The sequence below is a fragment of the Heliangelus exortis genome, chromosome 1, assembly GCF_036169615.1.
Source record: "Heliangelus exortis chromosome 1, bHelExo1.hap1, whole genome shotgun sequence".
In the NCBI taxonomy this organism is placed as follows: Eukaryota; Metazoa; Chordata; class Aves; order Apodiformes; family Trochilidae; genus Heliangelus; species Heliangelus exortis.
This window is the reverse complement of record NC_092422.1, coordinates 123913230-123938576: the sequence shown is the minus strand read 5'-3', so window position 1 is coordinate 123938576 and position 25347 is coordinate 123913230. Positions and strand designations below refer to the sequence as shown.

The following is a 25347-nucleotide window of genomic DNA, read 5'->3' as shown; positions in this document are numbered from 1 at the left end:
ACCAGTGCCAGATCCAGTCCAAATGGGTTTGGCATGGATTTTGTTGAAATCCTGTTCTGGTGCTCTTTTCCTCCATCATTCTGCAATGTGAGAGCCATTGCAGTAGGTGCACTGAATCAGGACATGGTAAATTACCTCACAAGTTGTGATGTAGCTGAAATTTGGATTTTGTTTAAGATACTGGATGGTCAATAAAAGGACTTGTGAATAATTCAATTTCATGTGGTTTAGGCTATTCTTAATGAGGATATGGAATCTAATTGCCCAGAGGTTTTATACGAAATTAAGGAAGAAACCTCCATTTTCCCAAAACTTCGACTTGATCCAGTAAATAGTAACTACATCTATTTGTCCTCTGCCAATAAGGTAAGCACAATGTTAAATAAAACAATAAACTCAAGTAAACTACTGCTTAAGGGTTTTCTGCCACTTTATAAGTGAAGAATCAGTGTGGGTCAGAATTAGACCTTGAATACCCAGTTCAGTTACCAGCTCTACATTTAAGTTTATATTGTCTGAGTTTGGGATGCACTTCTGCAGAGCTCAGAAGAGAGCTCAGGGCTGTCATGGTCCTGCCCACTGTTGCTACACCCTTAATCCCATGCTTATTTTAAGTCATTTTTTTGAGAGAGAGTCTTAGTTTCTCTTTTTCCTGGAATCATCATGCAGGCAAAGGTCGTGGACTCTGGAGACAAAGTTCTTCTGAATTAGCAATCCAGGTACTGGTAGACAAGGGTTTGCTAGTCAGTTGTGGAGGTGCTAATGTGAAGAAATCTCATAATTTGAAAGTTAGGTTTTATGTCTTAGTTCTGCTGAAATCAATTATACAATTAGTTAGTCATAGACTTAAAAGATACCCAAACCAAACAAACAAACCCAAACCAAAACAAAAGAAAAAAAGCAACACAAGAAGATGTGATTAATGAGTATGCATGGGAGCAAATGCACCAGAGCTGCTTCTCAACCAGACAGTGGCACCCAGGAGCTGATGCACTTGTTGCAGCACATCCTGCAGCTGGGCTACTGAGCATCAACTCAGCAAATTCCTTTGTCTCAGCAACAGTGGGGAACATGGCAGTGAAAACATAAGAGCTGGCTGTCGATCCTGGTTTGACAGGATTTTATCCAGCACTTGATTACCTTCATTTACAATAAAATCACTTTTCCAGCAGTGAATATAGCTTATTAGCCTGCTGTCTGAGAAAGCAGGTAAGTTGTTGGGAGAACTCTTGACTGATATAAATAATCTATAAAATGAAAATTTCAGTCAAAAGTGTACTTAGATACTCAAAGATTTGAGTTTTCTTTACCTTTGGTAAAAGAACAAGTTGTTACAGAGGAGCAACAGCTTTTAGGAATAAATACCTCCCTCTGATCATCTCTTGACACTTAAATAAGGCTTCTATACTGTCTTACTAGTGGTCTATGATACTGGCTTTTTTCTGAGCTGATTATTTCATGCACCTTCATATAAATAGAATTCTATAAGGTATGTCTGGAAAAAACCAGTAAATATAGTTCTGTAGAAAGCCATGTCTCCTGGGTCACAAAATAAAGGTACTTTTAGTTCTCGCAAATAATTTGAATTGGGAATATTTTTCTTATTACTATTATTTATTAGCATTGTTGTTGCTAACATCTGTATTTATATTCAGTATATGTAATCAGCTTTCTCTTTTTCTTTTTCCTCTCCTTTTCTGAAAATGGCTGGCTAGGATATTCAAGCTGAATGTACAAGTATAGCTACATAAAATATAGCCACAATTATCTACATTTATTTATTGAAATGGCATTTTCATGCATGCAAAGCAATTGCATGCGTTTGTTCTAGTGTGCACATGCAGTTACCTGACATGGTCATGCAAACACAGATGCATTTTGTTTTGCGCATGCGTTTTTGGATGCACCTTCATCAGTCATTTAAAAAGCTCAGTTCTGATGAGATGGAAACGATGTTCTGCTAAGCAGATTTTTAAAATATACCTCTTTTCTGTTGTTACCTCTAATTCACTATGCTAGTCAGTCTTTCCTGCATTACTCTGTCCATGCTGGCCTTGTCATTGGCAGAGGAGTTGCATTATCTGACAGCAAAATACAGCGTGTGTAAAATAGGCTGCATTTCTCTATCCAAAGGTCTTCTGGCAGAGGGGAGTCCATAAGAAAACTTTCCCAAAGGGACTGTGCTTGGTTGCTGTGAGATTTTTAATGGTAACCCTCAGTTTCCCTGTTTATGGAGGCTGTTTTAATTCTGTGTTATTACATTCTTTGGTTTTAGGTGAGAAGAATTCCAGTTGCAAATTGTGGTAGATATGTTTCCCAGCAAGAATGCTTATCTGCAAAGGATCCTTACTGTGGATGGTGTTCTTTGATTCGAAGGTATTTTTTATGTATTTTAGATTTTCATATAAAAGCAATGCATTCTTGGTCAGTGTGCTTTTTTACTAGCTTGGGGCTATTCAGTATCAAGCTTATATCTACTGATTTTTTATGGAATTAGTCATAGCCATAAATGTGAGACACTTCTTGTCATGTGAAAGAGATCTTCACCCTTTTAAAACCAGGCTAACTCTCAGATTTTTGACAGCTACCCATAAAACGTATGTTGGACTAAGAAAAAGGAATTATTTTGGTTTTAGAACAGATGTTTTTGCTTTCGAGACTGATTGGGAGATATAATTGTATGCTTCTGCTTGAAGCATTTTAATAGTTAGAAGTATCTTACATGTGAAAACAGGAAAAGAGAGCTCAGCTGTCTTCAGTATTCCTAGTTCCTTGCTTTGTAACCACTGCCTGTCATGTAAGCCTGAGGAGAATTTCTTCCTTAACATTTCATCCTCTCATTTGAGTCACTGGTTTTGTCACAGGTTTGTTTCAAACCTGCTTCACTGTCTCTGAAGCAGGTTTGAAAGCTGCTGTATGTCTTTGTCCTGGACTGGAGAAATTAATGGGTTATCAGTCCTAGATTGCAAACAATTGCATCGTGTAAACCTACTCATAAACTAATCAAGGAGCATCCTGAATTTAGATAGGCTTTTTGTCCTTCCTGCCCTGGTTGCATGGCTGAGTGTCTCATCGTTATGATGGTTAAAATCTGTCTGCTCATTTTCATCACAAGTGCTCATGGACAGGTTATACTCATTTGTTCTGGTGCTTACATTGCTTTGGCTTAAATAGTTTTTCCTCCTTCCTCACACTTAGGTTCTCAGTGCTTTTGTGAAAGCAGTTTCTTTTTTCACTTAAATTTGGGTGTTCTAAACCAGCTAACCTAAGATCCTCTCACACACAACACTCCTTTCTCAACTCCACTCCAGTAGCCCTTCTATGAAGTTTATGTATCCTTTTAAAATAAGGATGTCGTGATATTCAAGAAGATACTTCATCTGTGCCTTGCTCAATGGTGTTTAATCACTCTGTCCAGAAAGCATCTTACTTGGTGTGTCCTAGCATCACAAATGTCTTTTTCATGACTGCATCACATTGATGGGCCACAATCATTCATGATGAAATAATGCCCCCAGGGCCTTCTCCTTCTTTGTTCTCTTTCCAGCTGATGAGTTTCCAGTCTATAGCACATATGGGTTGTGAGATTTTCATTGCTCTAGGTACATGTTCATGTACTTTATGCTTTGAAATGTCATACCACTTCAAGGTTACCCAAGGTTTCCTGTGTGACATTCTTATCCTCCTCTGCATGGTGATGTTTCCAACCTTTTACTGTCAGCAGATGTCAACAGTGTAAACCTCATTTATGCCAGTTCATCAGTAAATAAAACATTAGGAGAAGTGGTTATAAGATTGATTTTTGAGGAGTTCCACTGGTAGCCTTCTATTAGAAGGTTAATACTACCAAATTTAGGTTGTTTCAGTATTAACATGGTATTACTGAAGAAGTGCTTCTTTAAGTTTGCAAAGGAAGTTATTAGAAGTGAGTAGCTGTTAGTTCTTCAACACGTTTTCTTCAAACTCTCTTTTGCTACCTATATAAATGTATCTATTAAATGTGCTAAGCTTTACAGGCTTTTAGTTACCTTGCAAAGAGTTTGAGAAAACAGTTAGTAGTCAGTAAATCCCCTGTTTATGAGGGGAATCACCAGAAGTTTTAATCTGGTTGAAACAGAAATTATTTGGTTTTGTGGAGGAAAAATTCAGTGCTCTAATAATATGAATCCTGTTCAACACCCACATAATTTTTCACTGGTTAGCACTTATCATTAAGAATTTGTTTTTGTGAAGAAAGTGCTTTCAGTGAAGCCTTAGAAAAAAAAAGGAAGCCATAGTTTTAGCCAGTATTTTCATCAAAGTCCATACGTATTCACTAATGCAATATATTCCATAATAATTTTGAGATCAATGGTATGTTTTATATTCTTACATGGAAATAAATTTTATATTAAATATACAGTCCATTTTAAAAATAAAACTTTGCAGCAGTGTTTCAATTTGAAGACAGTGTGAACTCAAATCCAGTATTTTGATGAAAAAAATCTGCACATCATACTGGAAGTGCAAACAAAATTAAACAAAATGTTTCCCCTGTTTCTATTTCTACTCTGAGTATGAATTGAATATGAATTCTCCTTTTCACTTCCAATCATGCAAAGCCATTAATGTTAGCATTGTGAGATTTCTCTTAATGTGTATAGATTTTCTATAGATGAATCAGATATTCAGGAATATGAATTCAGGAATAACCTGAAGTTATTCCAGTACAATACACCGATGTTTTATGTGTAATTTCCATATGGAAATATTGTCTTAACATGTCTTAGTTGTCTGATGTGATTTTTTAATTTGATCAGTGTTTGTGGTACTTGTGGACTTCATTGAGGGTCTTGTACCTTGGAAAAGGAAGCCAAAGCTTTCTCAGAAACAGTGTTCTCATTCCATGAGGAAATCAGTATGGTTTAGATGGGGAGAGAGTACAAACTCAGAAGAATTTGTAGTTAATACTGGATCAGTGAAGCAGAGACTGAAGTAAATACAAATGAGCCAGCATGCATAGGTATTGCATTAGCATAATAAAATAAGTGGAACTTGAATTCAGTTGTCAAGAGGAGTCTTCAGTACTAAAATGAACTTGCTTGCTGTGAAAGGTTTAAAAAAATACTGACTCTGCTTTTCTTTATACACATATCTATGTATTTCTTGAATATGACCCTAAGTTTTCATACCAGATACCTTCATACTTGTGTAGAGTCCAGTCCACCTTTCCAAGAAAGCCAGACTCTAGAAACTTTCAGTCACTTCTGTTGCACTGGTATTTTTGCTTTTTTAATAGTTATCTGAACCATGTGGTTCATAAGCAATATTTATCTATTATGCTCATTCCAGTGTGCTTGCAAACAATATTCTTTTCCTTAAAAATATATATAACAAAAGAATCTCATCTTTAAGTCAGTGGAATTCATGTTAGTCTTGGCATGTGTAGGGCAATTGTGAGAATTTCTGCTGAGGGGCATCAGATGCTCTATTTCCTCCTTTGTTGCTGCTTCCCATGACATGACCTTTGTCCATAGAACATTGTTTTAGTGTTAAAGGTTGGATTTTCGAGCAACAAAAGACCCATTTTTCTTGGCATGATGACAAGCACAACACTGGATCCTGTATGGCATGGCTTTTTTTGTCATTAAACTCTTAAATTCTTCATGGTAGTTCATAGCAACAACCTTGCGTTCCTCAGGGAGTCTAAGGTGCCAGATAATTTAGTCCTAGAACAGTTTTAAATATCCAGCTTTATGAAGTTTTCTTCTTTATTATTTTAATACTCCTATCACTGCTATGCATACACTTACTTAGCATGAAGAACTGCAAGTGCATTGCCTTGCATCTTCAACATCCTGATCCTCAGCCTGTCAGAAACTATAGAATGTCTCTCTCCCATACATCACTACCAGTGAATGTTATCTGCCCATACGTAGCTGAGCATCTGCTTTGGGCATATCTGTTGATGAGAGATCCCATCTTTTCTTCTTCTAAAACTATGGTGCTAATGGATTTTTGTGATCTCAGTAAGGTGAGGAGAAATATAAATGGGACTGAAATTTGACCTTGTTCAGGCAGTTTGCAATATGCCAGGCGTAGTCCCAGTTTTTTACAATACAGTTATGATCTGGATGTATTCAGATGCAAAGCCCCACCGGGTTCTTGTGCAGCAGGAACTCAGTTTCCTGAGCTAGACCACAAAGGAAATGACCCTGTGCTTAACTGCATTCCAGTTGCCAGCATCTTGATCTACAGAGAAGAGGGTTTTATGGTTTCTATGGTTTGCGGGGTTATTTTGGGTATTTTGGAAAGCAGTGGATGTTTTTCTTGAAAGTCATGCTTGTGTTATTTCTGCTGGAGAGAAAACACGTTGTTTGTAAAATACATTTATGCTCATTTATACATCTCAGCTCCTCATGAGAAAGGCCAATGCTCTGCAAGTATGTATTAATTTCTGCTTTCTAGCAAAGCAATACTTCATTAAGGCACATGGTACTGATCACATAATGGAAGCTGTGCATGCTTCTACCTTTGGTAAAAAGCAGTAGTATTAAAACAATGTTAGATAATACATTTATTTATAAACACTCAGTCTTAAGTTATTAAGATCTATGCACTTGGCACTTGTCTTTAATTGCTAGCTATATAAAATTATTTGGAGTTAATCTATGGACTTTTCACTAACTGTTCACAGTAGAGAGTATTTTAAAGATTCAGCTTTCAAACTCAGTGATTTTTATGCCTAATTCTCTTTCTTACCATGTGTTTTTAGTATCTGTAATCTTTGTAGCAATTGTACATTCCAGCGTTTCCTCATTCTTCCTTAATTTACTGTTGTATAGTTTCTGTTTCCTACAATTTGGCTTCTGTAACATCTTTATTTGCTTTGTGCCATCCTACTTCTGAAATGGATTTTATTCTGTAAGACAAAGAAGTTTATTTTAAACTGTCTTTTCAAACCCAGTGCTTTTAACCAAGTGCACTGACATAAAAGGGAAGGATTACCATTCACATCAGTGGATGACAGAGGAGATGAGGAAGGAAGATGCATCTCATCAGATGTGTACATTTGCAGCATAGCTCTACAGCTGAGCTTCACCCCCATCTCCTTTTACACTCTTTGGAGAGAAGGAGCAGCTTAGATAGTGTGATTTATTTCTTTTTTGTATGAATGTCTGTAATAGGTTAGAAGAATTGCACCCTGAAAGAGCCTGTTTCTTTCCATTCAGTGTTGAGGGAACTGGGAGGGGTGGGAGTGTCAGATCTAGACCTGTACAATGGAGCAATCAAGTTGGGAATAATGAATTGCAGCCCAGGCTACCAAGTCCACTGTTAGTGGCCAAGGATCTAATACTTGTTTGAGTCCTGTTGACTTCATCAGGGGCCTAGAGCATATATCAATGCATTGTAATTTATTTTGATAAGCAGAAGATTTTACTGATTGTTTTGCTGAAGCTTTTTGCAGTTGTAACCATATTCCTGTAAAAAAAATCAATAGTGTTCCTGTAAAAAATCAATAACATGAAATAAGTTAAAGAACAGTGTCTGAAGTCAAAGCCACCATAAGGAGGCTATTATAACTTTATGTATACTTTTAGGTGCACATTAAAAGAAAATTGTACACGTGCAAACAGCATAAACGGTTGGTATAACATTTCACGTGCACCTGAAAAAGACTTGAAAATCCTGCTGACTTTCCCTGGCAAAAATCAGGTATGTACACCCGGATTTATATAGGTTTGTTTATTATGGTTTTAAATGTGTCATTTTGTAGCTTATTGCAGCGTCCCTTCTTGTGTCACCATATTCTATATATTAGTCTTCCTTACCTCAACAGTTGGCAAATGCATTGAAAATGCCAGCGAGCTGAATGTACTGGTCGGATGGATGTTATCTTCCTCACCTATGGAATGTGTGCTGAAGCTCTGCTTCATGGTGTTGAGTCAAAAATTCACTACGATTACAAAGGCAACATTTCTGTTATATGGCTTTATCAGCTACTTTAATATTTCCATTGATTTTATATCAAGTGCATTATTTAAGTTCTGAGCTTTGTAGCAAGATACAAAACATTTGCTGAGATACATACGCTAACAAAAACGTTTCTTTAAGTGTTTGATATTAGTATTTACCCAGTGTCTATTCACAGCACACACAGCCTTAAGTATTTGATTATCAAGAATTGTGACTGGCCACTTCATCTGCGTGCTATTGTTTCTGGTTTCCTGATTGAATGCACTAATGTGATCATATTTGCAAAGTGCTCTCAGCCAGAAACAAAGGATAATTCATTATAAGACAAATTCTGTTTCATAATGAAGTGCACTTTGGCTATGGATGCAAATGTCATCTCTCTGTGAGACTATTTTTAAGGGACTGGAACAGCACGTAACACAGTTGCAGCAAAATTCTTGTTTTATAACCCCAAATTATTCCAGGTTGTTCCTCTCCATTTAATTTCTGGAAATAAACAATGCATGATGTTTGCATCATTTGGGAGGGGTTACCTGGTGAATTGTCTGCTTCCCCTGTAAAAATTTTCATTTTGTACATTTCATAGTTCATGGTTTTCTGTAAAGACAAGATGATGACTTAAAGAGTATTACAAGAAACATGTTGTATTCTTGTTTTTATTGTTTTATAGGTTGCTGTGACTGCAAGTATAAGCAAAATCCTTACTTTCTGTATGGTAAAAATTGTAAAACCTGTTGAAATATTTTATGAAAATGTAGTGCTGCAAAGCTCATCCTGTCTCTGTAATCTTACTACTCCAGTGATAACTGATAAAGGTATGTTTTACTATAAGATGTATTTAATGCTTACTCATTGTTCTTTATTACTGAGGAGAACTGAGCATAAATATAGGCCAAATAATGTGAGAACAGGTAATGCTGTTTATTAAATCTCATTGAAAAAAAAATACTGTTTTTTAAAGTGATTTGAGTATACTCACATTATCTTGATAATTAAAGATTTGTTAATATTTAATGCTTTCTAGTAGTAATAAAGCATGTTAATGTATGGCTAGAAGCAGGTTCTTCAGTTCAAGCCTGTAGCAGTGCAATCTTTCAGCATTAGGAGTATATTCACATGGTGTTGTTAATTTTTGCCTAAGGATACTTAAGATACCTGCAATGACAATCAAGCTGGCTGCAGCTATGGAAGTAGTGTTGGTCCAGTGACCCATCTTAACCCCTCTCTCATCTGCAGACAGAATTGGTTTTTGCAAGAAACTGTTCTAGCAGAAATGAGAATATCACTACAAACGTCTATAGAGTAAATAATCTTCACATTCAATTAACTATTTCAGCCTAATTTAGACACTTTCCACTGTAGTGGATTAGCAGAAAAATACAAGGTTTAGGGACAGTCTGACTGGTACAACATTTTGTGTTTTACTTGATTTCATTTGTCTTTCTGAATTATTGGTTGAATCATTTTGCAGTAATTCTTATATTACTTTGCTCACCTGTAGTTCTCAGAATTAGAGACCCGAGCCATTTCTATTAGACACATGATGCATATGATCTGTTTTGTGCTTCTTATGGGCAACAGCAAGTCTTACAATGAGGTGGTAAATTAGTGTCAAGGCTTTTGAGCTATTCTCTAGGCTTTGGTCTCAAAAAGACCAGATGATAATCCTTCACAGTCTGGTCTGATGACCAAAAGAAAATTTCACCCCTTGCGTTGGTTCAAGGGTCTGTATAGAAGCACAAAGCTTTTTTAATACAGGTTGACTTTTACATTTTTTAAGTAGCTTATGTCAGAATATAAGATAATTTTTATCTGAGCTGAGGGATAAATATATCAACCTCAAGGATACCATGTGCTCTTAAGTGACTTGAAGAGGAAACAGAAAATTCAGATAAACACCTGCCTTTACCTTTTCCTAGATAGTGTAGCCTAAAAAACATGTAATCTGATTCTCATTGTAATACCTTTGTATAGAAAGAAGAATGAAATGCTAACCAGAACTTACAATGGCCTGTTTTTCTGAAGAGTCAGTGCTGCAAAGAGCTCTATTTCTCTCAGGGACCCTTGCCCCTGAAAAGGTTTCCTTGGAATTTTGGGATCTCAGGAGCTAATCCTATGGCCATTGTATGCAAAATGCTCCTATGTCATCATCCATGTGTTACATGTTGAGTTCCTGTCCAATATATTGATTTGGGAATTGAGACAAGACTTTGTCAGCAGCAGGTGACAACTATGGTTATATCCATGTGGATTCTGCTCTGTTAAACTGTCTTTAACAAATATGATCAGTGGAATTTTAAGAGAGCCAAATGCATTAGAGAAGAAAATAACGTCCTTGAGTGACCCAGTCTCAAAAGCCATGTTTTCTTACAATTATGTTGTACATAGTTCTGGTTCTCTGTCTTCTTAAACTAAAGCTTTCTCTTAGTCTATTAGCAGGTTTTCTGAGTATAGTGTTATGGAATGTAGCTTGCCTTGCCTGGGCTTTGTGCAAAAGGTGAGCCCTGTGATAGTGTTACTAAAAGTCTGTGAGTTTAGCTTGTGCCTTCCAGGATTATTGCCATTCACATGCTCCTATGATATGAGAAATATTAGTATATAATGCAAGTGTGGAAATTATGTTGACTATGGTACCTCATGTAAAGTGATCTCTGTTTCATGAGGAGATGCACTTGCAAAACTCCTTCAGGTACATTTCTGGGGGGAAAAAAATTGACAATAATACCTGCTATTCAGTGCAGTTTGTGTTTTCAAAGGTCAGTCCAGGCCATAAAGAAAATAATAGGTTCCATTAATTTCAACACAGACAAAATCAAGAAGCCATATTTGACAGTGTTATTTATACAAACTTAGAAGACAAGCTCTTCCAGAAGAAGATAAATTCCTTATTTTTACTTACTTCTCCTTGTAAAATACTGCTTTTAAGTTGCTTACATCTTGAGACCTAGGCAAGTGATTTAGGTTATTTTGTTCCCAACATGTCAGATTTGTACAGATACATAGACTTCTGGAGCTGCAAATAGGTGCTTGGAGAAGGATTTAACAATGTCTGTGTGTGCTCATCCTCATCTTCAAGCATTACAGCACCTTTAAAGATCAGCCTCTACACTATCTGTTTAGTAAGGTGTTTAAGCATATCTGACAAGCAGTGTGGGTGACCTTTGCAGTGAGCACCCATGTGTCACACTGACACGTGAAGCTAGGAGATACTTCTGATTTAGGGATGTAGATGTAGCCAAAGCTGGTTTTCATATGAACAACCTAGCCTGTGATAAAGACAAAGCTTTCTCTACCTTTGCAAGGTGGGTATCCTTTAAATCTCTGAAGCTTTCCTGCATTAAAAAGCCATCTCCTTCCTTGCATAGAGGGAGCCAGGAAAGTCTGCACACATGTGTTTCATTTGATCTCAGACAGTCATTCATTTCACAGACATATACATCTGCAGGCACACAGATGAAAGGGACCATGGCTTAAGTGGTATATATCTAACTCTACTTTTCGATGTGGTATTCTGCTCATGGGAGAAGATACTCTTTCATTCCACAGCTGCCAGTGAATTGTCGGTATAGTAATTGCTAGCTGAAATAATGGCAAATTGACTCATGCAATCATAAAAGATTTAAATAGGATGAAAATTGCTACTGCATAGATTACAAAAGAAGACTCTGAAACCAAGTGTCTGAGACAGAAAGAGAGAGGAGTAAGGGTATGTTGGGGTCTCTCACATCAGAACAGTCTGTTGTGTTACAAGGGTTGAATTCAGGGTCTGGCTGTGCCACAGCATTACCACTGTGTGCTCTTCAGGGGATGATCTTAAATCCCTGATCCATAGCAGCATTTCCTTATCTGTATCCTGGCAGTAACATTACTTTTGTATGTCATACATCAGCAGCATCAAACTTAATAAATGAGTGTGTATAAAGTCTTGCAGTAACTCAGCTGAAGGAGGTGGAAGCAATGGAAGAACAAAATCTAGTTATTTTATTAGTCAAAAGTGTGAGTGAATCTATGAGAAGGTGTAAACAATGTACGAAACAGCTGAAGAAACATGAGCTTTCATCTCAGTTATTTTTTTTCAGTTATTTCTTGTAATATCCAGCATATATCTAACAGTCACATTTTTCCAGATTGTCTCATTCTCGAAGCATCGCTGTCCTCAAGCTCTTGGAATATCACACAAACATTTCAGTTGAAAAAGTAAGATCTTGGTTCCTCCTGAAGTTTATTGAGGGGCTTATGTGTGTGTGCAGGGAGGGGGGCTGAAGTATGATCATTCTTGGGTTTTATTTATTAGGGAAATTCATTCACTAAAAATAGTAGTGTGTCTTTTAATGGCTAGTTTTCTACTTCTCTTCATTTTTTATTGTCCTTAGAAAGCTACTTTTTTTCTGATAACTTTTGTTCAATGGGAACCTGGCAGCTAGCTGTGGGAGAGTCATTGCAATGACTGAATTTATGACAAGTGCATGAAGAGACAATAAGGGATGACACAATGACATTAAAATCCTTTATGTCCTTGTGAAAAAGGTGGGCCCCTGGTACTCAGGATAAGACCTAGATTAGAGGAGTCAAGAGATTTTGTAAAGTCACTTTATGGAGCTGTTTTTTAGTTTAGTTGAGCTGGATGCAGTTTAAATATGGTCCATGGGTAACTTGAATGCAATTAAACCAGAAATTAACATTAATCTGCTAATAGAAGTAATGAGTACCTATTGTTCTGGACACATTATTTTTCTGAGCCACAGTCTTTGTTGAGAGCTCACAGTAGAAAGCAATTGTGCCCAGAACCTAACCCTTTTTGGTATGTGGTTCTTAAAACTTGGAAAGATCTGGCTAACACATGCTGTAGGTAACTACAGTGTTCCCATTCAGAATGAACCTCCCCTATTAAAAGAGGCCAGTCCATAGGTGGCTGGGATGAAATTGAGCTCCTGCTCAATATGAAGGAGCATATCACTTCCCTGTCCCTGGAGTAACACAGAGAGGGAGGTGTCCTTCTTTAAATCAGAGCATTTCTCAGCATAGAGAGGGCCTGTGCTGCTCTTGGCTCTCCTCCATGCTGATGGATACATTGCAAAGAAAGATTGGGACAAACTAGTCTCCAACAGGCTTATTTTTTGGTAGGGGAAAGCAATAGCAAGATAGTAATACTTGCTAGCACTACACATAAAACAGAAGTTCAGGCAAGCTGTGAAAGAATCAGTGATGGGTTTCTGCCTTTTTCTGGTTAAAAAGCACTATCTGGCGACTTATGTACTGGAGAAAACCACATCAGAATGAAGCCTGAAGTGTTCTGTTAGCTTCATGCTTTTGGGAAATTTATGACTCCCAGTGTCTCAGCACAGATTGTATTTCATACTAAATTTGTCCTCAGAATAAGCACAACAGAACAATAGGCTTTGAGGGTAAACACAGGTAATGTGTTTACACATTTCATTACATGTTTGCCAGGTTGTTCTCCTGGGTTGTTCTCCTTTTTCCTGTCACTTGAAATTTTCACGTTCATGGCTGAATCTAGATTGAGACCCCATGTCTTACAAAAACTCTGTTTTCTGTGTTACCAGCTGCTCACTGTGTATACACAAGGGCGAGTGTGCCAGCTGTAAAAGGACACGTGTCTCTCCTGCCACCACCTGCCAGGTGAAGTTTGTTGGGGAGGGATAAATCCCCCATGATGCCTTCTCCTTGTATGTTATATATCGTGAACAGCAATCTGTCTCTTCCTTGTCCTGACATGGAGAAATGCTGATATTTTTCAGGATAATTGTAATGCAGCTGCTTCCAAGGAGATCACCACTGCGCAGGAAACAGAGGTTAGTTAGCATTTTAAGATCAGCATTATTTGGGTTCTGTGGGCTGGGGGAGAAATTTGTGTAAAATGAAGAAATGTTGTAGGAGGAATAGAGATAAGGATGGGTAGGCCATCAGTTGTTTACATAGAAAGGCAATGCAGAACTTGGATTGATACTGTTTTTTCCTAGTGCTGTGTTGTTGCTTAAAGGTACAGACAAACATTTGCATTTCATATTCAGGCATTGATGCAGTGAACACCTTAACAGTCATGTGCCTATCTCTAGATGCAGATTTTATATAGTACTGCTTAAAGTGCCAGAGTCCTTGTATGCTGTGTTTAGGCAATCCACAGGAGCTGGCATGCTGACAGCTGGGATGTGTAAGCTGAACAACAACAAAAAAGCAAAACAAAGGAGAACGTCTCAGACTTAATCTCTTACCTAGACTTAAATGCATATTTGGGTTCTGCTGCACAGACAACTCTGTGAAACTAGGTTTCAGAGTCTCAAAACTCTTCCTCCTTTTATGCAGCCAGAGAATAGCTTCTCTTGAAACATAGCTTCCAGAGGAGCACAAGGAGGGGGAGGTTGTGCCACCCAATTTCTGCATAACAGACAAGTGGCTAGAGGATTCATGCAGGGACTGAAATCCCTACATGTTAGTAAATCCTTGGCTCACACTTCCAGAAAACTTTTCCTTGCTTCCAGGCTATAAGATGAAACTGGATATAAAGTTAATCTCCATCCACCCTGCTCAAGCTGGGTCTCTGGAAAGGAAGGAATGTCACTGGTGCCAAAGTGCCTTCTGAATCTGGCTATTGAATTCTCTGTTGAAACCATATAGACTGTATTTGAGCTTCCATTCTATACAATTTGCCCTGTAGGCAAGCCCTTAAACCACAGGGTTATCCCTTCATTCTTTCTGGTGCCAAAATTGTTTTATTTTTTCCTAAAACTGACTGATCTTGTCATCAGTAGTTGCTTATGACATGCAGGTGTTAGGAATGAGATGAGTAATGAAGAGAAATTTGACTGATGAGTAAGTACATAGAGCTTTGCTGCCTACACTTTTTGATTTCTACTTTTCTGTGGGTGATAACATGGTTAGCATAAATAGCAACTGTGATCTTATCTCTAAATGTTTCGTTAGAACTACGCAAACTTTTACCTGTGAAGACAGGAATTACCTCTTGGATTCATCTGTTCAGCTGAGGTTTCTTAAACAAAATCACAAAATCTATTTTGTTTTTCACCGGGATGAGTGGGATTGTAATACTTTAGCTTCTCAGTGTTAATATTCTGGATTTGGTCTGCATATAAAGCATTATGGCTGGTGAAAGAACAGTGGAAATTCTTCTTTGCTCTGCTTCCAAGTGCATTAATTTGACATTGGTAAATAGTTGGAATTGCCTGGGAGATGGCTTTCTTCCACACGCCTTATCTTGAAAAGACAGTGATGGACAAGGCAGTGAAAGCACTAGAGGCAGTCCAAAGGCAGATGTTTATTTAGAAGTGATTGATCCATTCAGAGGGCTTGAAATTGCATTTGAAATCCTGCTCTCCTTTGACTGCTGGTGTTTTAAGGAGAACCTACTGGAGAGCTGAGAAAGAGGATTTGTGTTTTCCCACAACCCCAGCCGAGCATGCAGATTAATACACTTTCCTTCTGTGGCAACCCCAGCCCTCCTCCTGACTCCAGCTGCTGGTTTCCATGCATGCACCTTCCCCCTCCCTGTGCCAGAGCAGCACTTGGAGTGGTTGTACAAGTAGGCTTGGCTGGGGAGCTGATTTGGCTGGAAATAACTTTTTTTTTGGCTAGTTTTTGGGGTTTTTTTGGTTTTTTGGTTTTTTTCTTCGGGCCAGTGCCCTGATCCAGTTCTTCGCATCACCTCAGGCTGTGCTGGAGTGGGGACAAGCTCCCTGGGGTGGAGGAGGCTGAGTCCCCCAGGCTGCTTAAGCTGGGCTGCTGCCAGCTATCTATCTGGCTGAGACATGCAGCCATGCTCACCACAGCTCTGAGGATGTGACTGCTGCTGTTTACACAGCTCCGGGGAAGTGTCAGTCTGTCCAGGGGATGGGGAGCTCCAGCTTGGAAATGTGGAGCTCTATTGAAGTTGACAGGGCTGTGCTGATTTACATTACCTGAGGACCTGCAACAAGCTTCATGTCTATCTCTCTCTGTATTTACGCTGCTTTCATCACATGCCTCACAACTAGTGATTTTTATAAATATCCTACTGCTTCTCTGCTGTCTGCCTCCCCTCTTGCTGCCAGGCATCTTCTCCCCTGCCACGCAGTGACAGGAAGGTCTCAGCAGCTCTCTGGTGCTGGGGAAGCGAGCACCACAGACTCCAGCAAGGATGCTCTGTTCCTCCTGCAGTCAGTGAGGAAATTCCCACCTTCTTTTGTTGCTGAGGGAAGTGTCATGGACCACGGTGGTCCAGCCAGGAAGAAGCCTCTTGAGTAGCTGAGGTCAGCCTGCCTCAATGCTGTGGGTGACTGCACTGATGCCAGGAGCCCAAGGCAGGACCTGGTGAGGGAGCCCGTGTCAGGTAGCCACAGGGAAGGCATGATTTCAAGGGAAGCTGAAACTTCCACATAAACCACTCTTAAATGACATTTCTTCCTGGTTTAAGAGCAGAAACAAGGCTCGGGTACCCTGTGGTGTGCAGTGCCTGGCAGAGACCAGCACGAGGGTTACCTCTGGGCAGGGGGTGCCTGGTAACTCCCTCATGGGAGCTCAGCACCCTGATGCAGCTCTGGGGGAGCTCTGTGTGTTTGTGTGATGCTGTGCTATTCCTGTGCTTCCCAGCTCCCTGCTGGTTACCACTAAGAGCCTGGAGCAGTGTTTTAATCCTTTATGTAGTGTTTGGCCTCTGGATTTGTGTGAGGATATCGACTGTCCTTGGTGTGCTGGAGGCTGGGTGCAAGCAGAGAGATGGGGTGTGAGTGGAGAAAAGTACTGGTGCTTTGCTGGCTTTAATCTCTCAGATATCTGTCTTGGTTGTCCTGCTCATATAACAAGGGTTAAACTGATCCCTTTGTCTTCTTCCATTATCCATACCAGAGGTCATCTTGGAGGCCCTTTTCCAGGCCCTCTGGCCCCAGCCTTTGCACTCTCTTGCCCATTCTGAAGGCAGAAGTTGCAGCTTTCCATCAGTTGTGACAGGTCTCACATTTGCTCCAGAGTGTTGCAGTGCTCAGCAGGCCATGGTAGCACATGGGGACAAGGTGCCAGGGGCCTTTCTGAAATAGGCAAATGCTGTGTTTGCACTGGATGGGGGTGTCACCCCAGGGGTCCCCTCAGACCACCAACCTGAAGGCTTGGTTTTGCTTTGGGTGGGTACAGGATGAGATGAGTGGAGGGAGAAGAAACCCATGGGAAGGACTTTCCTACAGGTTTTGCAGCAGTGCCCTTCTCAGGGTAAAAAGGTTAAACTGCCCTGTGAATGTGTCCACAGGTGAACAGCAGAAATCAAGATAATGGCAGCACTCCAAAAATTCACTGCAAACTCCTTTTACAGGCAGTCTAAAAGAAAGCTAGAAATTATTTGCCTGAGAAGGTCCCAAACAGTTTGTGGTTTCACATGCATATTTTCCTGTGTTTTTTTTTTTTTTAATGTTTTCAGTTTGCTGTCTGAAAGATACACACAGAGGAAGCTGTCTGTGTGATTATAAAACTGGGGAAGCAGCTAAACTGATTAAACATGAGATGCTGTCAAATGCATCAAGTAAATACACCAGGGGAAAAAATCTTGCTCGGTAGTGTTAGCAAGTTAGAATAAGTAAATATAAGGATACACAAATAAAAGCACAGTTTAAAAATTGGCCTCATTTTCTACAAGACTGTGACAGCACCAGAACAAACCAGGATTATTTTTAAATGCTTGAAAATAGATTTGTCAACTTCTTAGCACCAAAATAGGCTACCAAAAATCCTCACAGTTGTGTTGTGCCTTTAGCTTTATGTATGACTTTGAAAATACTTTCCAGGAAAGCTAATTCTGAGGGTCTTTCTTGACTTTTCATTCTAGGATTTGACCCTGCTTCCCCTTTTCAGGTCACAAGAGATGCCTTCATTTGTTTCTGTGATCTCTTGTAGTGACAGCAACATTGGTTTTGTCATGTGTTATTGCTTAGTTCTTTAAGGGTCACACAAAATGCATCATTTCAAGCTGTGTTCTTATCATACTTACCTTCCTCTATGCCAGATTGTGATTCCTTTGGGCAAATTTGTTATGAGATAAATTGAAATATAAAATAAGTACATAAAAATAGGTTGTAAAGAAGTTGTGATTAATAGTACTTCCCAGGATCAAGCTTAAAAGATTTGAAATTAATAAGAGAAATGTATCCCAGTGCCATAAAACTCACATTCTTGAGTGATGGTTGTTTTTGCAGCTATTGCTTTACTGCCTAGCCTTTTCATAACCAGATTTCATCCTGTTTTGTTTTCTAATAGCATATCAGCATTCATTCCATTGAACCTTTGTGGATTTCTACATTAGGCAAAAGTGAAATAACAGTCAAAGGAGAAAACTTTACACGTGCATCAGGCATAAAACTGATACTGACTGGAATGACGGGCTGTAAACCAGACATGTGAGTTAAGCTCTGAAAAATGATGATATTTACTTTGCATGGTGAAAATTGTGCCCATTTTGCCCTAGCAACAGAGTTGTGAGAACAGTTGTCATGGACCTCTCCTCATCAGAGAGTGGTAGTGAGGATGCTCTGTGCTGCTATACTTACACTTAAAATTGCTGAAGGCTGGAAATGAATGTTATTTGGGTACAATACAAGGGATGGGTAGGGATGGTAGGTGGGCAGCTCTCAGCAGTAGTTAGGGCAGTACACAAAAAGTTAGGTCGCAGGAAAGCCTCAGCTTTTGTTTGCCTCTCATCTGCCTCAAAATATCCTCCATAAATTCTAGGATTCTGCTTGTGAAAGCAGACACCATGCCAGGGAAGGGAATATCTCTTGCAACAGCATGTACTTTTCTCTGCTGATGATTGCACAGTGCAACCCCCTAGATAATTAGGCTATCTTATTTTGAATCAGTCATTTTCAGGTGCAGCTGCAACGCTGCCTGTGATTACCAAGCCCATTTTACACAGCTAGCACTTGAAAACCTATTCATATGGCACAGTTCAATTTTTAGTATAACCATTAATTTCTTAGGGACCACATAAAAAAAAAAAAAGGCGAGAAGGGTGGAGAGAGGGAAAGGAGGGAAAGACAGAAAGGAGGCAGAGAGAGGAAGCAGAGACAAAGAGGAAGGAGAAAAGGGGAGAAGTGATAGCAAGGGTGAAAGGAGGGGGTAGAGAGAGAGAAAAAGAAGGAAGAAAAGGAATCTGAAGACTCTTATTCCTGACTAGCTGATGTGTTGATATCACCAAAAAGTACACAGCAAAGCACAGTTTACACAGCAAGATCACACATTGCATTGCATGCCCTCATCCCAAGGCCACAAGACCAGTACCTTCTTCTGTGATTAATGTGACACATAGCAGCTTCATTCAAAAGATGCCCTACTTTGTCTTTTCAGCTCCCTGCCCTCTCTTTCTACTTCCATCTGGCAGCTCAGAGAGATTCATTCTCTTCTCTTGTCATCCTTTGCTTTAGGCTATATGCTCCTTGTAGTAATACCAATGAGTGGCATAGTGACACCTGTGTTTCTGACCCATTTCTTTCTTTCCCAGCATTAAAGTTAGAAACGTGCTAAACGATACACAAATGACATTTGCTCTCCCACCAACACGTAAAGAGGCCAAAAGTATATGTATACAGGCTAATGGGAAAAAATGTTCACCACCAGTGACCCTGCATTATGTTTCACCACCATCATGCTTAGGAATCACACCGAATACCTCCTGGATCAGGTAAAGTTGTCTTTCTGTGCTTTTTATTTATTTATTAAATGTAATTCCACTGAACCAATATCAGCCTTCTTCCCTGACCAGACTTGCAGCTGATGTAAACGTGAATGACTGCCATAACCTGTTGTGGAGGATGAACTTTTGCCAGTGAACTGATTTAACATTTAACAGGCAGATATGGTCATGAAATCTGCAAGAGGGCTTCTGTGTTCTGCAATATTCTCTAAACTCCTTCCTGCCCACCCCAAGTCTCATTTTGTAGAAGTCAAAAAGTCTCTTCCTACTAAAGCTAAATCCAAAATATGAGTAGCACACATGAATTCAAACTCCAGTTAACTCTGATTTTTTGTTGCTAATATAACCTCTACCTCTGAAACAGTATAAAGTATGAGTAAACTGGAAATTTAGTGAAAATAATCACCACTGCAGTGATGCATGCAGGCTTGCTTTAGGACCAAGTTGCCTAAAGCCAAAAGCTCCCTTTTCAAGCCTCTGCTGTGTTCTACAGGAGACTCACAGCTCCAGTGGAAAGACTTACAGGATGGTTTTAAGATGTTCTCAGGCACAGCTTTCCACCTGCCCCTCTGCCTGCACAATTTTTACCTACTTTCACATTCTTAATCTGATATCTTGGCATCAAGCACTGGCAAGTGTGAATTTGAGGTAATAAGTTGGGCTGGCAGCTGCAGCAGCTAGCAGCTCATCTCCAGGTGAGGGGCTGCTCAGGCAGCTGGAAATTAATAATACCTTAAACCACTCCAACTGTGTTCAGCAGAGATTGTGAGCCAGAGCCCTCAGACACAAGCACCATTGTGTGTGCTGAGACAGATGGTCTGAACACTGCTGAGAATGTTTCCTGGGAGGTGCCTTGCACCATCGGTTCGTCCTGAAGAAGGCAAGAATTAAGCACAGGCAGCACAGGGACTACTCTGGGCCAGTGAAATACTGTGATGCTTTTTCTTCAGGACAGAATATTAAATCACAGTCTGGTCCTCTGGCTGCATGAATTAGAAAACAAGGTGGAGGGGCCCTGAAAAGAAGTATGCATGTGTATGCTTTCAAGTCATTTGATTTTGCAGTAGCAAAAGCATTTACCATTCCATTATGAGGAAAGAAAGGAAGAATGTATAACTCAAATTATCTTGTCCTGTAGTTTGGCTTTATTATATTGGCTACTGCCAAAGCAAGATGTGCATGAGTAGTTTATTTACAGCTGAATAGTCCATAGCACACGACTTACCTGTGACAAAACAGATAATATTAACCTCCCTCTCCCCCCCTTTTTTTACAGTGGTGGTCGCAAAATTACTACAATTGGTAGAAATTTTAATGTGGTGGACAGTGTGATTATTTCAGATGACCAGAGATCAAACCTCACCGTAAGTTTTAACCTCCTTTACAATACCAAACAAAGGTATCTTAAGGGATTAGGTTTTATTCCTAAGGTTTCAAGAGGATCTCAGTATTTTTCAAACACTTGTAGGCACACATCAGTCACATTACTGAAATAAATATGACCACTTGCAGGATTATAGTTGCAGCATTCTCAATACAGGATCATGGATACATATAAGCTCCTCTCCTGCATAATTCCCTGAGCCTTTTTTCTAGGCTGTAGAGGCTTGCTCCAAATTCATCCTTCCCAGCTTCCCTGTATGAGTCTGTTGAAGGAGTGGGTGATGTACTTATTCTGGCTTTGTATTGAGACCCAAAATGGTGCCATTGTGAGGTGAGGGGAAGATTGGAGCCGATTTTGGGATGAAACCCTTCCCCTGAGGCTGCGAGGAGGTGGGCACCCTGTTGCAGCCTGGGCTTACAGCACCCTGAGACCAGAAACCAGCATGACTATCCCATGGCATAACCAGTGGGGTGACTGTAGCAACTCCCCTCTATCAGGAGTTAAGCTGGGGAGAGCCAATGCCCAGGGGTGCTGGAGAGCTCATCCTGATCTTGTCACCTGCATTGGGAGGAAGGAAGGAGAAATCACTGTCACTATTCCTGTCTCACTGCAGGAAATAGCTGCATTAGCAGTGTGCAATCAGCCTTAAAGCAGCATGCAGAGTGTGTGATAAATGTGCCTGAAGGGAGACACAGGCTCAACACAGAAACTTTCCCAGGTGCTCTGCATGGAGCCCTGATCGCAGAGAAGAGGTTTAGCAGATACCTGTGTGAAGTCGAAAATGTTAAAATGATTTTGAGTGCCTCTGTTTGTAATTGTACCCACTGTTATGAATGTAATGACTGCCACAGCTTTGCTATTGCATTTATAGGTCTCTAGGTGTCCTGGAAATGAATCTCAGTATCATTACTTAACACCAAGCCTAGGCCATGCAACAGAGGGTAAAGTTGTAGATATGATGCTGAAAGTGGAAACTACCTTTATACCATGTGTCAAATTACACTATCACCCTGACCCAGTCTTCATTAACTATCAGCTACATACTGAGTTGGATCCTGATCTGGAATTAAAAATATATGTAAGTTTGAAAGTAATAATTGGTAATATAAAATAGTTGCTCTGGATTATTTTATTTCATACTGTGTTTAGTGACTGCTTATTAACTTCAATTTTCTCCCCTCTAGAAAGAAAATGACAACTTGAATATTTCTAAAACTGAAGTGGAAGTTTACCTGTCGTATATGAATGGTGCACAGACCAAAAAAATATGGTTCAGTGTCCAAAACATTACCAAAAAACCAGATCGTAGCACCATACTGTGCAAGTACAAAAGGGAAGGGACAGACAAGATTGATTTTTCCACAGTGAAAGTTTTTGTAAGTAAAATTGCCTTTTCTTGCAGTTTAACAATGCTTGAATGTTTATGCAAATACAGTAAAATGTAGCACTAATGCTCTGATCATGAATAGTCCTTATAGAGGGAGGAAGTGGATGCATTTTTTGTTCTCCTGCTACTTGGTAGTCCGGTTATCTCCCTCACATCTCCCTCACATCATGCCTAGCTCAGCTACCACTAACAGTACTGAGTTCATTTACTGTCTGGTTACTGCTGTAGTGCCAGAGGTGTGCTTTGCAGCCCAAGCTGAGCTCACTGCTGCTGAACTCCAGGAGAGCAGCAGCTTGTCAGACCTCTGGCTGCAGCACAGACGTCTCTGATAAAGCACTGTTGGCTACAGGAAAGCCCCTAATCTTAAATCTTCAAGCAGTCTGCTGCTTCAGCATGGCCATAAGGAAACAGGCTGTGTCCTCCCATTCACTTTTTTCCACTTACATAAAGTAGATAAGGATCTTGAACTGTGCATAGGGATCACTACTGATTCAGAAGAGTCTTGGTAATGTCACTTCTGGATGAAAAAGGGGGTGAAATTCAGTGTGCACCAAAATATTATGAAGGAAGCCAAAATGCTATGAACATATGGCACAAATCCTGGACCAGATATAAGAACATTAGCATGGATGTCAAAGCTAAATGGCAGCTTAAGGCATTCACTCCACGAATAAGAGAAAGATGCGAATTTTTTTTAAATTAAATCATCGCCATTTATAAGGGAGAAAAATGATGCCAGACTCTTATTGCAGTGTATGATAGTATAAAACTGAAATAACTCTATTGACTTCAAGGCATATGGCTTTATAGTAAAGATTAACGAAGCTATTCTCAATTTCATATCACTGTTAACTGATCCCCCATCTGTGGATACTGCAGTCTGATCCAGTTAAGGCATGGAAAAGCCTTTCTGAGATTGCTGTTGCATTTATATATTAACATTGCCTTGCAATATCACATGTTCATCCTGCAAGCTTCATAGGAGTGACTGTCAGACAAAGGTCACCATTTCACTAAGGCAAGTCAAATGCAATAGTGATAGTGTAACATTTCACTTCTGGTGAATCATCATGTGGTCTTACAAATAAATTGTCATAGAATAAGTAAGGCCACTCTGAGAAAAAGAATAAGGTGGGTCTTAAAGATAGGTATGGTCCAAGAATAAATGTATTTCTTGCCTTAGTTTACAGGAGGAAAGAGGATGTTGAGTGTAGAGTCAAAGGCAGGATCATCAGTCTGAATGGAGGTGTCAAAGAAGAAAATGACAATCTTGTGACAGAAGCAAGATTCAGGTAGATCAAGGGCCTCAAGACAGCTTGAACAGGATCATTCCCATCACAGCACTGAAAAGGAACTAGCAAATGACATTGTGGGCTTAGTAGGAAAGATTTTAAATAAAACTATAGAGTCAGGAGAGCACTGTATGACTGGAGTGCAGCAAATATAAAACCATTATTTAAAATAAAAATGAAAAAAAAACCCTTAGGTAAATGGAGGCTTGCTGATTTGATCCTAGCTCTGTGTAGAGCTTTACAAAGTATTTTGGATGAGACACTCATGAAAGACCTGGAGGGAAATGGAAAATGGGATAATTGTCAACTTCTTTTTAATAAAAGCATATTATGCTAGGTATCTTTATTTGGTAAGATGAGTGATTTCCTCAACAGCAAAAAACGGTAGATCACATGTACCTGGAAGTCATTCAGTAAACTATTTAACATGATGATTATGAAGATGCTAGGGTTTAGAAAAACTGGATGCTGTGTGTGGGGAGCTGACTCTGGGCAATGCTGATTTTCATAGAGATACCATTTAATATCACTAATGACTTGGGAAAAAAAATAAGGCATGTACTAATAACATTTGCTGATGACATAAAGCTTGCAGGCATTACCAGTCCAGAGGAGGTTTATAATGTCATGCAGAAAGAATGAAATTAATTTAGGAATAGGAATAGAGTGAATTCCAGGTTACCTTATTTAGTCCATAATTCATAAGCAAGAGAAATAAAAGATATGGAAAGAAATGGAGTTCCACTAAGTAGGAACGTTATGGTGAAGATTAAAGATGATCTAAGTTTGAACAGAAAATTAAATGAATGCTCTACCTCAGTTTTCAATAAGCAGGGATGAGTAACAGGAATTTCTGCTTTAGGAACACTTCGGTTGGACATGGCAAGTGGAGGAAGTCAGGTGTATTAGACACAGGATGATTACTGCATTTAGCCACCAATGCATTTCAGCCTTTGGAAAGGCAGATGGGATCCTAGAAAGGTTCAGGCCAAAAGTACTTTGCATAGGAACTGTGAAAGCAGATAAACAACTGAGGAAAAAATACATTTGATGGAGGAAATAGGTCTGCTTTTTCTTCTGTATTTCGAGGCCCCAGAAATACGAATTGCAGCCCTGTGGGGTTTCTTTGCTTGTTCATGTCCATGTAGCTGTGATGTGACTGTCTAGTTGGCAGTGTCCAGCTGCCCTGGCTGCTCGCCTCCTGTGACAAACCAGTGACTGAAATCACCAGATCTCTTCCTCCCTGCTGTAGCTCAAAATAATTTCAACCCAGCTCTCCTTTTCAATTATCTCAGGCTCATTTCTGCTTGGTGGAATTCTTTTTCTGTGTCAAAGAGTATTTTTGCTTCTGGTCTGTTTATAGTCTCAGCTACCCTTTATTTATGGGCTTTCAAAGCCCTCTTTGAGATCCTCCTTTGTGGAATTTCTCCTGCCATAATTATCAGTGGTGAATGGCTCAGTCTGGCATCTGGCAGACTTCAGCACTTTGGTGTATTCCTAAGAATTAATGCCTGTCCTGTCTTTGACAAGCCAAGTGGTTGTTGAGGGATGTTGTACTTGTATTTTATGTTGTATTTGTTCTGAAGTGGGCCTTCAGAAACATCCTACATCCTACAGAAAGAGATTGAAACTTCTGCAAAGA

General features: G+C 39.5%; 1 protein-coding gene across 1 annotated transcript in view; it reads left to right on the top strand.

Moving 5' to 3' along the window:
• Positions 1–25347, top strand: part of PLXNC1 (plexin C1) — a 71630-nt gene that overhangs the window by 13133 nt on the left and 33150 nt on the right. The window contains exons 3-14 of the mRNA XM_071765146.1: positions 232–366; positions 2276–2376; positions 7581–7695; positions 8627–8771; positions 12084–12153; positions 13521–13596; positions 13716–13769; positions 18211–18350; positions 19451–19630; positions 20919–21006; positions 21898–22104; positions 22211–22402. Coding sequence (XP_071621247.1) covers positions 232–366; positions 2276–2376; positions 7581–7695; positions 8627–8771; positions 12084–12153; positions 13521–13596; positions 13716–13769; positions 18211–18350; positions 19451–19630; positions 20919–21006; positions 21898–22104; positions 22211–22402 — 1503 coding nt within the window. The remainder of the gene's footprint in view (positions 1–231; positions 367–2275; positions 2377–7580; positions 7696–8626; positions 8772–12083; positions 12154–13520; positions 13597–13715; positions 13770–18210; positions 18351–19450; positions 19631–20918; positions 21007–21897; positions 22105–22210; positions 22403–25347) is intronic.